The 12,730-nt window shown below is 40.7% G+C and overlaps 1 protein-coding gene across 1 annotated transcript in view; it reads right to left on the bottom strand.

The window, feature by feature from the left end:
* Positions 1 to 2,062: 2,062 nt before the first annotated feature.
* FOXO1 (forkhead box O1) overlaps positions 2,063 to 12,730 on the bottom strand; it is a 62,151-nt gene continuing 51,483 nt past the window's right edge. The window contains exons 2-3 of the mRNA XM_015641131.2: positions 6,748 to 8,107; positions 2,063 to 6,351 (exon numbers count right to left, since the gene is read on the bottom strand). Of these exons, the coding sequence (XP_015496617.1) occupies positions 6,764 to 8,107 (1,344 nt within the window). The 3' untranslated portion in view covers positions 2,063 to 6,351; positions 6,748 to 6,763. The remainder of the gene's footprint in view (positions 6,352 to 6,747; positions 8,108 to 12,730) is intronic.

Here is a 12,730-nt window from a genome sequence, read left to right as displayed (position 1 = left end):
GACTGAAATAGATCGAATATTTCAGAAACAATTTAGACATTCCTGCCAAACACAGTTCCCTGGAAACCCAGCCAGGTTCTTGTGGAAGGTCAGGGTTGTTGCCTGCTCAGGTAGTGTCACTCTAGGGTACAGAGCAAGAAACATAAACATAGAATCATAGAATCATTTAGGTTGGAAAAGAGCTCTAAGATCATCAAGCCCAACCATTAACTCAGCACTGCCAAGTCCACCACTAATCCATGTCCCTAAGTGACTCATCTACACGGATTTTTAAATACCTCCAGGGATGGTGACTCAACCACTTCCCTGGACAGCCTGTTCCAATACTTGACAACCTTATGGTGAAGAAATTTTTCCTAATATCCAAACTAAATCTCCCCTGGGGCAACTTGAGGCCATTTCCTCTTTTTTCTTCTTACTTAGGAGAGGAGACCAACACTCAACACATCTTTCTTGGAAAAACCCCTTCATTTAAGGATGGCATGAGCAACTGTAGATGAGCAGACAGGAAGGATGTAAAATGTTGAGGTTCCAAGTTATGAACGAGCTCTTTGTCTGATTCTTCCCACCACAGCCCTATTACACTCTTCCAGTTGTACCGCACAGAGCCCTCATCCCTTTTCCCATCATCTCAATGATAAACACCCCCACAAGAAGTTTACTTGCAAAAAATACATGCAAAATTTCTGCATGCCCCAGGGTCCAACAGCAAGCAGAAGAACATAACATGAGATGGGGCGCTGTCCCTGCCTCCTCATTTCAGCTATCATTTTGGCACATGCCAGAACATTACCCCAAGCAAAACACAATCAGGTAATGAACAGGGATTTGCATGCAATTCCAGCAGTGGGCATGACCACAGGCACTGATCGCTGCAAGTTATTCCTTCCAAGGATCTTCACAAATCCCATCTTTGCACACAAGCTGCGCAATAAATGGCTGCAAGACCTAATGTCATTTGTAGTTTTAACTGGATTATCAACTGAGGTGACATAGTAGTTGATGTTTCTGCACAAAAACATGTTTATTACAATGATGTAGAACTGACTCAGAGCACAAAGATGCTTTGAGGTTTTCCTGCTTGATCAGCAGATTCAAATCCCTTGTTGCCAGGTTGGCATAAATTGCTAGCCAGTCCTTTCCCAAGAGACAAGCTTTGACTATCTCTCCTGACAACAGTAACTAGTCATGTACCAATTAGATAGATGTGCATCCTTTCCAAAAACAGCGTCATGAACACCCAAATAGAGTATCTCTGGCTCTTACAACCCTCTCGTTCCAGAAGTCAGGCTTTTGAAAATGTCAGGGAAGATATCCTCAGCTTCCCCTAACATGTAAAAACACTTCCAAAATGTACACTGAAGAAAAAAGGGCAAAGCTAAAATAAAGCTGGAACTGCAAGGTACGAGCAAAAATTAATTTTTAGCAATCTTTAAATATTTCTATTTTTACGCGCAATTAGTTCTTTCATGTTCTTTAGGTCTACCTCTGCTCACTTTAAGATCAAACTGGAGTTTTTTGCCAGCAATTCATTAAGAGCCTGCTCTCTGCCACCCCTTCCCTCCCCACCTGCAGGCAAGCAGGGATCTGGGCCTCACAAGACAACTGTGGCGTGGGTGTTATTGGCTGTCTGTTTTGGCAGCCTCTCATCCTTTCTTCCAGTTCTGTTTTGAAACACAATCTAAATTAAAAAAAAAAAAAAATTAAAAAATTTTTAAAAAATCAGACATTCCTGCTCTCCCTACTCACTCACATCAGCAGCACTCCCATCACCACAGCCTAAAGCATGGCTGCAAAAGGAGCAGCACCAGGAAGGCTGGCAAATGTTCAGCAAGGAAAAAACTCTGTGAAAAGGTACAGACTTCAGGAGGGGCAGAGGCAAAAACAAGGGGAAAGAGGACCAAGAGGGCTTGGGCCTGCTCTCTTTCACATTTAGTAGCATTAGGTCCTAACATGTAATTTGGACTAAAAGACTAATTATTTCCTGTGGTTTAATGGACGTTAACATCCCCTTTTTTTATTATTCTTTAATAATGTATTACATAACATTCTGATACACTAATTACCATCTCATGTCATAGCAATTTTATTAAGAGCTTATACTTACAAATACCCATTCTGAAACGATTTCAGGACTTTTTGCCATTTTCTCTGGAACTACGCTTGTTGAAGCATTGGCAACACGGTCTGATGCCACTTCGTGCATTTCCCAGTAAACAACACATCTCTACCCAAACATGTCTCACGAGCCCTGGGAGTCAGGCATGGATTCTTCTTGCGTTTAGTCTCAAAGACTTGTAAACAAGTTACTTTTAGCACACTAGGTTGTGATTAAACACTGGTAACACAGCCCTGTTAGGTTCCTGTACCTGCTACAGTTCCAAATCCAGAAGCAATGCCGAGAGAGAAAAATTCCTTTATACCAAGTAAGTAATGGAAAATTTGTTAACTATTCTGCAGTTAGTGTTTGCTCATCAATACGTTATCATCTCGCCAGGCAAGACTTGGTACCATGAGGTATTTTTCTGTATAAAATTGCTAATGCCATCAGGATTGTCCAAACGGGATCATCATCATTAAAAGATTACACGGTGAGGAAAGTGATTACAACAACTTCTCAGTAGAAGGATTACTAATCACAAGTAGAATCCTGGTACAAATCTCATTCTCTGTATACAAGAAAGGACACAAAATCTTTTTAACATAATTTATATACATTTATGGCTTTATACAACAAACTGTCAGGGATTGTTCTCATGTGTCTGTAGAAGTACATCAGGCACTTTTTCTGAAAATATCCACGTATGAATTTTAATTCTGCAATGTGACTAAGTCAGAGCAGTGAAGCGTTGAAGAGCTGTCACACCACTCGCAAATAGAACTAGCAGTATGTACATGCCAATCTCTCAGATATTGCTGGTTTGTGGAACACCTTCAAAAAAGAGGCCAGTTTTCATGTCGAATAATTTGCTTTTTGCTTGCATAAACCATGCTGCATCTTACATTACGATTACCAAAATAATAATAATAACAATAACAATAATAATAATAATAATAATGAGAATACCTTATTTAAAATCAGTCATAAATTAAGAATCCTAGCAATTTCATAATGAAAATAGGAATTTCAAATCAGTAAAAAAATAAAAAAGTACTAACATACATCCAGTGGTTTAACAAGTGCAAATTTTATACTGTTTTAAAATTGGTCCAATTTTAACTTCTCAGGGATGCTCTGTTGACTTAAGCCAATAATAAGCAATATGATTTTTGCTTATAAGTGTAGTCAAACTGTCAGTTTATCAAAGCAGAGCTTTCCAATTAATGCATCTACTACCTAAACATGTATCATATAGCTATATTATGGAAACAATACATCTTTATATTTAAAATATCTGAACAGCTCTATAATACAATAAACTTTTAATAACAGTACAAACCAGAGAAAAGTCAAAAACAAGGCTGCATAGGTAAGATCATCTGCACAATTCACAAACCAATCATTTACAACAATTCTGACAAACTAAGTTACTCCAGAAACTTGGTACTTTTACTGGAAAAGGATTTATAACTAGAGGTCACATAATGTTTGTTTTCAAGGCAGACAACATGCTCCTTCACCAACTTCACAGTATTCCAGAATTACAATTGCGAAACATTAGAATGGCACCACAAAAAAAAAAAAAAAACAGAAACAAAGAAAACCAAAAACAAAAGAACAAACAAACCTCTCAAAATTTAAAAAAAAAAACAAACCCCCAAAAATGCCAAATTGACCATGCAGCCCAAATCTGATTACCTACAACCGTTTTCTCACAATACATAAAAGGGCTTTCTACAGACTGTTGTAAATAAGGAAAGACTACATTTATGTCATTCATAGGTATAAAAAGAAATGAATAAAATATCTCTTTACAGGAAGTTATACAGTAGCAGTAAATAATAAACAGGAGGTATATTATTAAATGTAGCATGTTCAGCTGCATCCCCATGGAGTATAGCATTGTTTACTGCTTTCTGTGCATGCAGAGGTGGATTTTATGACTACTTTGGCCTATGTGTATCAGTGCCTATTTGGGAGCAAACATTTTTGCACGTGCAGCAGACAGAATGATCTTCAGAAACCCCTGTATGAGCCCTCCACTTGCTCCCCTGCCAGGATTTACTATCATGTTTCAGAGACTAGTCATTTGATGGTGAGGATGCTACTGGAAGTATTTGCCTGTAAAAGCAGGTGGTTTCATTGAGGCTTTGGCACTAAGAACATTTGATTTTGCTCAAAACAGGTTCAAAGAGCAATGTCACGCTGGGGAAGATCCTGTGTCACATCAGCCTCTGGTCCTGCCTGACAACCGTAATAGCATATCTACAAAAGTAGGACCAGCTGTAATTAGTAATGATTTAAGCCCAACAGGGAGCTAAATGCTAGCACATCAATAAATACATTGCAGAGCTTCAGGAAAGTCATAACAGGATCATTAAATATATGGCTTGCTACTAAACTTCATTTACTTGGCTTACGTTCTGTTTCCTTCTCCACCATACACCATATCACTACAGGGAAGATGAGTTTCAATTAGGACCTTTTCTGGTTGTGAGCTATTTAGACAAAAGAAAAATCAGTGTAAAAATATTTGCTTCTCCCCTTCTTCGTAACAGCCAGCCCTAGCAAAAAAAAGCTGTTAATTCTGTCAGTGCATTAAAAAAAAAGCTCCAAGGACTTCTGTAACACAAACGTTGTGTAGCAACCAGTGAAAAGACAGGTGAGGCCTGTTATTCACACATCCATGAAAACTGCAACATGCAATTACAATAAATCAGAAATCATTTATTCCAAGACCCGCTCCTGAAAATGCTCAGGTAGCTGTCAGTGTGCTTACTCCAGCAAGACCAGGTTTTTCCAGAGAAATAAGATCTCGGTTATTAATGCTCTCCCCTACCCTAAACCTCATGCATTTGTATAGCTTTTCCACTTACTTTACCTTTCTTTTTGAAAGTAAGTCATTTTTTGTCCTGCAATAAGGTCAAAGTTTTAGTCTCCCACTCAAAAGTAGCATTTTTGTCTCTTGAAATCTTCTGCTTTACAACAGAACCACTGAAGAATCCTAAAGCTACTGCTAATTAAGACAAATGACAATTTTGTCATTAGTTTTACAACAATTACAAATTTTCCACAAAAGGTCCTGCTCTTGGGTGCACAAACATTATGAGACCTCCACGAAATAAATATAAATGTGAAGCATTGTACAAGCATCTTAACAATGAATACTTAACACTTTGTGGTAGTTAAAATGATAATAGAAGCAGATGACATTTCTAAAAATGCATATATATAAAACTGATTAAATATTTCTAAACATAAAGTTGTCTATATTTATACATCACACAACAAAAAAAAGGGACAGAAATGTTTTGTATTCAAGATCCTTATTAAGATTTTCCTTTATTAGCACTCCCAGGTGCTAGGGAAATTTATAAAAACATGTACTTAATCCAGTTAAAATACTGTACAAAATGAAGAGGTTATGAATGCTGCCAGATCTCAGATTTTTTTTTTTTTAAGTTGCCTATGTAACAAAAGTAGATTTTAATTATAAGAAAAATAGCTTGGAAAGTATTCCAAAAATTATCTTAAGCCAAACAATAAAGTGATTAATCTGACAATGAAACCAAGATATATTCTTGCATAAATTTACACAAATACAGGTAACTTATCAAATGGCATTTAACCTACTGTTTGCTTTGAATAGTCAGTGAGTTAAGTAGGATCATATTTAACAGGCTATTCTCTTCCCATATGAAATGTGTGGCGATTTTCAGTAAAATAATGCAGTTCATACTGCTGCAAGGCAAGTCCACGGTTATCTCAATTCATCAAAACACAGGTAACATCAACAAGGATTAAACTTACTTAGGGCATGAGATCATCACAGTATTCTTACAAAAGTTTATAAACTTTTCTTGGACCAAAACAGGTAAGTCTTAAAAAACAATTCTTCTACAGATCATACTGTACAAAACCGAAAGCATAACATGATGTAAGTAAGAGTCTTTGCTGTAATTATATGGTGTAGTGAATTTGGCACTTCAGAGTAATGAAATTTCCAATGGCACAGTTCTTATCTACAGCAGCACATAACCTGCAAACCTTGGGCAAACATCCTGTACAGGAAAATACTCTCTCTGCTGCCAACTCTGACGAAATGAAGAAAAAAAAGAAAAAAGACCCCAAAAAAAGTTAGTGCATGCGCACAGCTTTGTCAAGAAAATGAAAAAGTAAGGTGAAGGACATCTTTGTACTGCTTTTCTCAGTTCCTGCTGTCAGACAAGTCTGGAGAATTTAACCATAGCCTAGGAAGAAAGAAAAAACAACAAAAAGAACAAATTAACATTTACAACAGATGAATAAATCTATTAAAATATGCTCAAGCTAGCTTTAAGATACTTTAAATGGGGAAAAAAAAACAAGTATTCATTACTGGCTAGTAACCAGCAAGTTTTTTCTTTAAAACATCATTGACAAAACATTTAGCGCTCCACATGAAGTAAGAGAAGTCAGTACTTGACAGTCCCAATGCACCAGTGCAAACCTGATTCTCAAACTAACAAAGGACTGGCAAGTGACTGACTGTTACCGAGGGAGTTCACGTGCTAACACAGAAGAACTCCCAGATTTTAAGCATCTTGACATTTTCTTTATTTTCCCTTTAGCTGTTTTGCAGATTTATTATAAAAAGCACAGCTTACCTCCTCCTACTACATCCTAGCCTGACACCCAACTGTGTGTGGTTGTCTTTACGCTGTGCTGAAAACTTTGGTTAGGCAATACACTGTCAAAGTTAAAATCTAACGTTTCTCCATCCATGAGGTCATTACGGATAATCGACTCCATGTCACAGTCCAACCGTTCGATTAACATGTCATCTAAGTCACTGGGAAGCTTCTCCTGGTGGAGGGAAACAATTCCCACCCTCCCGTAGCCATTGCAACTGTTAACGGGGGCATATGGATTCATGGCATTCATCTGCATTGGGTGACTCATAGGCACTTGTAGCGAAGTCTTCACTGTTGACAGGCGATTTAGCCCTGATGTGTGTGACATGGTGTTCACTGTGTGTGACAAGGCACGGCCATTGACTGCAGGCGCTGGCTGGTTATGTCCCTGGTGAGGGCGGGCGTTCGGGTTCATCATTTTGTTGTGGGGCGGCTGGCTGCCGTAGTTCGGCACCACCGAGTTGGCCACCATCAGCACACTCTGGCCCAGTGCCCTGCCACCAGCCTGGGAAACACCAGTGTCCACTGATGCCAAGATATCGTTGTGCGGCGGAGAGTCGGAAGTCAGTAACTCCTTCAGAAGTCCCGCAGGACAGTTGTATTGGCTCATCGATCCGTAGCTTGATTTACTTTCTTGCAGAGTCTGCATAGGGATCTGGGACAAAGAGTTCATGCTAGCTTGAGCATAAGTGAATTTCCTGTAGTCAGGATTTGGTGAACCTATACTTGTGGTCGAGGATGCGAATGAGTAACCTGGTGTTTGCTGCATCAGGGTGGCAGATGAAGACTGGGTTGACACAGTCATTGATGTATTCGGTGACAAGAGATTGAGATTATCCAAAAGATTTTCCATGTTCTCAGAATTACTCATCTCTGAAAGACTCGGTAGAGTTGAAGTCATTTTGGTGGTTGATGATGGGTATACCATGGAGTGCACATCCCCCTCTCCAAGATCATCTTGCTCTGGCAAAATAGGAGAAAGTCTTCCACTAATTGTGCTGGCATTAGAGCTCGTTCTAGGTCGAAATGTACTCCAGTTATCAAAGTCATCGTTACTGTGAGAGCTGGGACTTGCAGGCCACTTTGAGAACTGTGATCCGGGGCTGTCACCATTTCCCTCTTGACCAGACTGAAGGGCTGTTTTTTTCTTGGCAGCTCTGCCTCTACTTTTGGCAAACTTGCTGTTGTTATCCATGGACGCTGCTCGCCTCCTAGGAGATTTGCCACTCTTCCCTCCTTCAGGATTGAGCATCCACCAGGAACTCTTCCCTGTTCCTTCATTCTGCACTCTGATGAACTTGCTGTGCAGAGACAGGTTGTGACGGATTGAATTCTGAAAAAACAGAAGAGCATGTAAGAAATGGGGAAGACATGCATCTTTTATGGCATACTAACACCTGCTTTTGTAAGCATACTCTCGTTTTGTTAGAAAACACAGGGGTAATCATTAAATAAGAAAGCATGCCAGCCTGGAAACATCTTTTATCTGCTCACAGTACTGGCTGAAACAAGCTTGCAAAGAGTCGCCATGGCAATTTGTCTGTCATCTGCCTCCATCACATCTGACATTATAAAAAGTTAAATAAAACTGCAGAAACTGTTCTGAAATAAAAATTCCACATAAAGGAGACAAAATAAGCCAGAAGATCAAGAAGATGATTGAAGTGAGTCTTCTAATAAATGTACCTGACAGTATTTACGGAATTAATTTTAATTATTACTTTACACAAAGTTCAGGAATGCTAGATCCTGTTCTTTGGTCCTTATAATGGATTCTCACCCTGCACATCCCAAAACCCTACAGACATGCGACACACAAACTGACGCTATTTCTACTGAGCATTAGTGAGATTTATATCACTCGTGTTACATGAGAAAATACATAGAGAAAACCAGATGAGGACTAAGTTCTATTTTTTTTTAAGTTAACATCATAAATTGCCTAAGAAATCATAGAATATAAAGGAATGCAAAGAGCATAGACAAGCTTGAAATTAAACCCCCAGTCTTAAAACCATTTTTCCCTTTCAAAATCAACATTTTAATATGCAAAATTGACTCTTCAAATATCTGAGGGCACCAGATGACTTGTGCCAAGAACGACCAGAGGTACTGGAACTTTCTTTTTACCACCTCAGCCATGAATAATGTTTCATGTTAGACAAAGAAAAAAAAAATTCCAAAATGGAAGGCCACAGGCTGACCTTTTAACAAGAGACTAATCTTTGCATTACCAAGCTGTAAATAAATGTATTTTTACTCATATAATTTTCTGCTGAGTACATGTAAAAAAATGTTGTATCAACAGAAAAGTTTTCCTGTATCTTGACACAATTGCAAACAAAAGGCCACAAGTTCAAAGAGAACAGAAACAGGCAGCCATAGATGCTAACATAAGGGTGAGACAGTACCATGGTCTCTGCTAGGACTGCAATTCACGTATAACAAGGAGGAGGGAACCACAAAACAACACATTAAATAAATGTGTAAAACCAGAAATTAGACCTCAATGGCAGAACAATCAGTAATTCACTACCTGCCTTCCATTCACAGTAATTTTCAGCAACTTGTCTAAAGATCTTAAGAAGGCATGCCAGGCACAGTCATCTCATGGCTGAAACCAGAGGCAACAGGCTCAAATTCCCTGCAAGAGCCATGATATGTTTTGGACCATGGAAAGCCAAATAGACAAAGCAGGACTGGCCATCTGCAGAGTTCAACAGAAGTGGTTACTCTGGGATCAAAGAGGAGATCTTCAGTAGATGAGGGCAGGCAGGAGGTGTTACAGCCCTGAGACACCTTACAGGTGGCTACTGACTTGAGACTGTGCCCCCAGAAGTGCAGCTTCACCTGCAACAGGGGCACAAGACACTCCCTAACACCAGAAGACGGCAGAGCATGGCCTCAAGGCACCAGCTGTTCAACCAGCACAACACTGAGTCAAACCATGTGCCTAAACTCAGAAGCTCTTCCAACATCTCCTCCAAAGAACCATCTTTGTAGTTATTCCATAAACAGACACCTCCAAAAATTCCCCATCCCTGGCTGTGTTCAAGGCCAGGCTGGATGGGTCTTAGAGCCACCTGGTCTAATGTAAGGTATCCCTGCCCACGGCAGGAGGGGTTGGAACCAGATGATCTTTAAGGTCCCTTTCAACCCCAAGCATTCTATGCCTCTCTGATTTTTCTATGATTTGAGTGTCTCCTTACTCAATTTCAAAAGGAAGCCATTCTCCTAGAAGCTGTCAAGTAGGACTGTATCTCTTCAGGTAACTTTAAAATCAAAACACCATCTTTTATGTATCAACAGGGTGCTAGGGAAGGCCCTGGAATTTTATTTGCACCAGCTGCAGCTAACACATAGGGAGGGTAAGCCTGGAAATCCATCTTTGGACTTGCCCCCAGGCCCAGGGGCTGGCTGAGAAACCTTGTGAGGCCAGCCTGGCACAGCCCGCTGTTTTCACTCAAGGGCCACAGACAAATCTGTGCCTCACACAAGTCCAGCTCTACAAATGTCGCAAGAAAGTTGCTCTGCGTGTCTGTTGATTAAAAAACCTCCTGCGCCAGTTCATTTTTTTACTGTATTTTGTAAACATACCCAGTTGGCTCAGGATCACTGTTTAGTATGAAAATAGCCATATCAAACACACAAAACATCAGCCAGGGAAAGCACCGTGACGACGCTTAGCTCCCTCTTCTCTGCTACACAAGTGTTAAATATTTAACAAATCACTGCTATTCCTTAGTCATCAAAAATGTTATAATATGGTATTATTGTACCGAGGACATTTGAGGTCGCTCTTTGAGTAACAGAGCTGTCTCCTAACTCTGCCAGTAATGAAAAAAAAAAATTTTCCTAACAGGAAAAGGTTTGCGGCCCAGAGCTTGTTACATAAATTCCTGTTTTTCACGCGGCCAGCAGGACATTAAAGAAGCTATGATTTACTAACTTGGAAAAAGTGTTGAAGAGGTAAATCTTGTGAAAATATGTACTGCTGTTAATGATGTTGTGTCTGCAAATCCTTGCCAGATGCAAACATGACCTGATAAAAAAGTATGGTTTCAGCAGTGGATCTTGGCAACCGGAGGAATGGTGCAGCTGCTAGTGGCTGGGGCGTGCGGCAGCACCACCAGCGCCGGCACGCTGCGGAGATGCCTTCAGCCATGGGTTTCACCTGGACTTCGGAGCAAAGGCTCCCAAAACCTGGCCTGAATGACTCCATAAGCAAGCGTCTGCATTTTGAAGCGGGTTTTTGCACAGCAGCATTTCATGCCAGATCGCATGGCATGATCGCATGCCAGAGCATAACTGCACTGAATTTTATCAAAATCTGGGTCAGGATGGCAGCAGGGCTGCTGCCACCTGTGGAGTGCTTCCTGGGATTGAGTTTGTGCCTCTGAGATAAGGCAAACCTACTTCAGCATTCAGACCAGGGACTGTGGATATGCTTACTGTTACCTTCTGATTTAAGACTCAAAATATGCAAAACCAGTATCAGCCACGTGCCATGTGAAGAGTACATCCCGGCTAATAAAACTTGTGAAGCCGAGATAATTATTCCTTTGAATCTACATATTTATATCATTCAGCTGTACTTCTGACATTTCCAACAGCTCTACCCAATATCCAATACTGCATTTAAACCCAAGATATAAATAGCAAAACACGCAACATAAATTAAACTTGACTAATTGCTGAGAAAAATTATATCCCTATCCTCATTAAAGCTGAGGTATTTAATTATTTTTTAGTCAATTGGGTTGGTGTTTTATTAAACACCTGAAAACTCGGTTGCTCTGTTAAACTTGACAACATTGCACTTACTGAGGTGAGACCATACAGTGAAACTTGGCCGTCTTTCTTCCACCCCAGACCTTGGAGCACCAAAAGAAGAGGGAAGCAGAGCTCCTCTTTAACCCCACTGCAAACCCCTCCAAGCAGGACCTAGCTGTGGATTTGTGATTATCTGGGGAGCTGCAAGACCCAGATTTGGAAGAGCACCTACAAGTGCCCATGGTCTCTCCCACCCTCATACTTGCATCCATGGGCACAGGCAGCACCCATCCCACCAGAGTGGCATGATAGCCAACAAAAGGGAGAGTGAGGAATGGATGTGACAGTCAAAACAAGTGTATTTGCTATCAAGGTGCATATGCTGCATATTGCAATAAAGCATGCCATGGCATCTCAGGGAGATTCACAATCAACCAGTAACAAAGGTAGGAAGGAGTCTGCCTCCAGAAGCAGATGCGGTCATAACGAACTGGGAAGGCACAGGAGCAACACTGCTTCCATAACACACAGGTCAAGGATTTCCATTAACAAAAATTAACAGTCTAATGACTGCCCACTAAGTTTTCAATCAGACAATATCCCAGGAGTCCACTGCTTTCTACACCTCTTCCAAGGGGATGGCCTACACAAGTTGTTCTACCATCAGCTGTGGTAGCACATCCTGTTACTGACAGCTTACAGCATGTTTCTGAGCCAGCACAATCACCTTCTGGTGACAGCACCAAAGCAAAAGTTTCACAGCAGAGAAGTGAAGACCCCATCCCCCAGGGCATTCCATATGCTCTCACAGAAGACACTCAACCTGTCTCTCTAGGTCTTTGTATAGGGACTCTACTGCAGGTCTGGATGTTTGCATCATCCTCCTCTTGGAGCCTCAATGGCAAGCACCACTCTAAGAAGAAGACATTAACACTCTTAGGAAAGCATGCAGAGGCCAGGAAGTTCTCCAGCACACTTGCTCACAGCTCATTCAGCATTAGCAGCCGGACTAGCAGCAGCAGGGGCTATCCATGGCAAGTGGCACCATGTGGCATCTATCCAAGGATAAGTTAGATCATGCCTGGCAAAACGGGCAGGTTTGCCTACAATAGCTACACCGTCTGCACCCATTTTGCTGTGGTTTCCAGCCACACTGCCAAGTTTATGGGGCTTGGATGAAGAG

This window comes from Parus major, chromosome 1, assembly GCF_001522545.3.
Source record: "Parus major isolate Abel chromosome 1, Parus_major1.1, whole genome shotgun sequence".
Classification (NCBI taxonomy): domain Eukaryota; kingdom Metazoa; phylum Chordata; class Aves; order Passeriformes; family Paridae; genus Parus; species Parus major.
Note: the sequence above shows the minus strand (reverse complement) of the source record. Positions and strands in the feature narration are given on the sequence as shown.